This window comes from Corvus brachyrhynchos, unplaced genomic scaffold (assembly GCF_000691975.1).
Source record: "Corvus brachyrhynchos isolate BGI_N302 unplaced genomic scaffold, ASM69197v1 scaffold119, whole genome shotgun sequence".
Classification (NCBI taxonomy): Eukaryota; Metazoa; Chordata; class Aves; order Passeriformes; family Corvidae; genus Corvus; species Corvus brachyrhynchos.
The window spans coordinates 346829-349179 of record NW_008240054.1 but is presented as its reverse complement, the minus strand read 5'-3'; the positions used below and the strand labels follow the sequence as shown (position 1 = coordinate 349179).

The 2351-nt window shown below is 58.6% G+C and overlaps 1 protein-coding gene across 1 annotated transcript in view; it reads left to right on the top strand.

Moving 5' to 3' along the window:
• PCNA (proliferating cell nuclear antigen) overlaps positions 1 to 1562 on the top strand; it is a 4386-nt gene extending 2824 nt beyond the window's left edge. Inside the window, exons 4-6 of the mRNA XM_008641583.2 lie at positions 292 to 486; positions 812 to 935; positions 1039 to 1562. Of these exons, the coding sequence (XP_008639805.1) occupies positions 292 to 486; positions 812 to 935; positions 1039 to 1121 (402 nt within the window). The 3' untranslated portion in view covers positions 1122 to 1562. The remainder of the gene's footprint in view (positions 1 to 291; positions 487 to 811; positions 936 to 1038) is intronic.
• Positions 1563 to 2351: the final 789 nt, after the last annotated feature.

The window sequence follows — 2351 nt, the reverse complement described above, 5'->3', positions numbered from 1 at the left end:
GACCCGGCCCAGGTGCCCCGGCCGGTGCCAGCCCTGCCCGGGGGTCAATGTCAGTGCCCAGCGCTGCCCGGGTGTCACTGTCAGTGCCCAGCTCTGCCCCGGGTGTCACTGTTAGTGCCAGCGCTGCCCGGGTGTCACTGTCAGTGCCAGCCCTGCCCGGGTGTCACTGTCAGTGCCCAGCTCTGCCCCGGGTGTCAGTGCCCAGCTCTGCCCGGGTGTCACTGTCGGTGCCAGCTCTGCCCGGGTGTCAGTGCCAGCCCTGGCAGGGTGTCAGAGGTGTGTCCCCCCCAGGAGCAGGAGTACAGCTGCGTGGTGAAGATGCCCTCGGCGGAGTTCGCCCGCATCTGCCGGGACCTGAGCCACATCGGCGACGCCGTCGTCATCTCCTGTGCCAAGGACGGCGTCAAGTTCTCGGCCAACGGCGAGCTGGGCAATGGCAACATCAAACTGTCCCAGACCAGCAACGTGGACAAGGAGGAGGAGGCTGTGAGTGGGGCGTCTGCGGGGCTCACAACCAGCTCTGCCCTGGGGGGCAGCACGGGACAGGGGAAGGGTTTGGCTCAGAAGGGACCTTCAGAGGTCACGGAGCACAGGCCCCACGGGGAGCAGGGACAGCGGCCGGGGCTCCGTTGGTTCGTGGAGTGCAGGCCCTGAACCACTCGGGGTTAGGGCCTTACCCCGGGAGCTCCGGCAGGGCAGGGCAGTGCTGGGCAGGGCAGGGTGGGAGCAGCACTGGTGGCCTTGGCCTGAGCTGTCCAAGGGGTCTGGAATTCCTGCAGCTGCCTCTCCTGAGCCTGACCTATTCTCCCAGGTTACAATAGAGATGAACGAGCCCGTCCAGCTGACCTTTGCCCTGAGGTACCTGAACTTCTTCACCAAAGCCACCCCCCTGTCCCCCACGGTCACACTCAGCATGTCTGCAGACGTTCCTCTGGGTGAGTACCAGTGGCTCTGCCTGACAAGTCTTGGAGAATTAGAACTTGAGACTGGATTTTGTGTAGAACCTTCTGAACGCCCTTTTTTTCTTCTCTTCCGCAGTTGTGGAGTACAAGATTGCTGACATGGGACACTTGAAGTATTACCTGGCCCCAAAGATCGAGGACCAGCAGGAAGGCTCTTAACTGGAGTGGCACTGAGGGGGATCTGCTCCTGGCTGGAGAAGGGAAGGGTGGAGGCAGCAATTCCAGTGCCCTGGGGCATCCTGGGAGCGCTGTAGCCCTGTCTTGTAGATATCTCTGTAAATATTTCTCAATTTACTATTTTGCTATACCGGTATCATTGGAAATAGGAAACCCAAGTTTTTCTAGTCTGTTCCTGAACTCCCAATAATCTCTTGGATGCTGTCTGAAGGTGAAATTTCTTACTCCTTTCAGCTTGTGTTGGAGAAGAGGGGCAATATTTAATGGGTCAAGACGTTTCCTGGAGTTTCCCCTGCGGAGCTGTAGTTTAGGGTTGCTGTTTTATTACACCACAAGTTTATGTGACCTTACTTCGTTTATTTTTGAAGCTGATACTCTGACTGAAACTTGGAAAGTGGAAATAAAAGAATATAATTTCCTGGAGTTTTTCCTGTTGAAATGGGGGTGGGTGAATCAATGCTTTTGCAGCTGTGCTGATGTGCCCTGATTCCTTCCTCAGGGCTCAGAGTTGCAGCGTTGATCGCTCAAAGGTGGGAGAGGGGTGCCAGAGTCTGTTCCTGGGCCTCCCCACAGGGCACTGGTGTCACTGGGAGCCACTGGGCTGTGACCCCTCCTGGGTTTGGCTGTGCCGAGCTGCAGCTGCAGCTCCCTGGGTGCTTCTCGCCCACCCTGGGGCTGTCAGGGCCGGGGCTCTGGGCTCTGACAGGAGGGGGCAGCCGGGGGGGTCGGGCTCTGCTCCCAGGGAACAGGGACAGGAGGAGAGGGAACGGCCTCAGGCTGGGCCAGGGAAGCTCGGAGTTGGATATTGGGGAAAATTCCTTCCTGGAAAGGGCTGACAGCTGGACTTGGTGATCTTGTAAAGGCTTCTTCCAACCTCAACGATTCCACGATTTCAAGTACATTATTTGGGAGGCTATGCACTTCCCACGGCTCAGTAAGACACGAGAATCCTGGACATGAACTGCCTGAAAAGCTGTCCCTGGGCAGCCCCGGCGGGCGGGAGGCAGTTGGGCACCAGTAGGATGGCACCAGTAGGATGGCACCAGCAGAACACCACCAGCAGACCGTCACCAGCAGAACGTCACCAGCAGGACGTCACCAGCAGAACGGCGCCAGCAGGATGGTACCAGCAGGACGGCACCAGTAGGATGGCACCAGTAGGATGTCACCAGCAGGACGGCACCAGTAGGGTGGCACCCGTAGAGGGCGCCC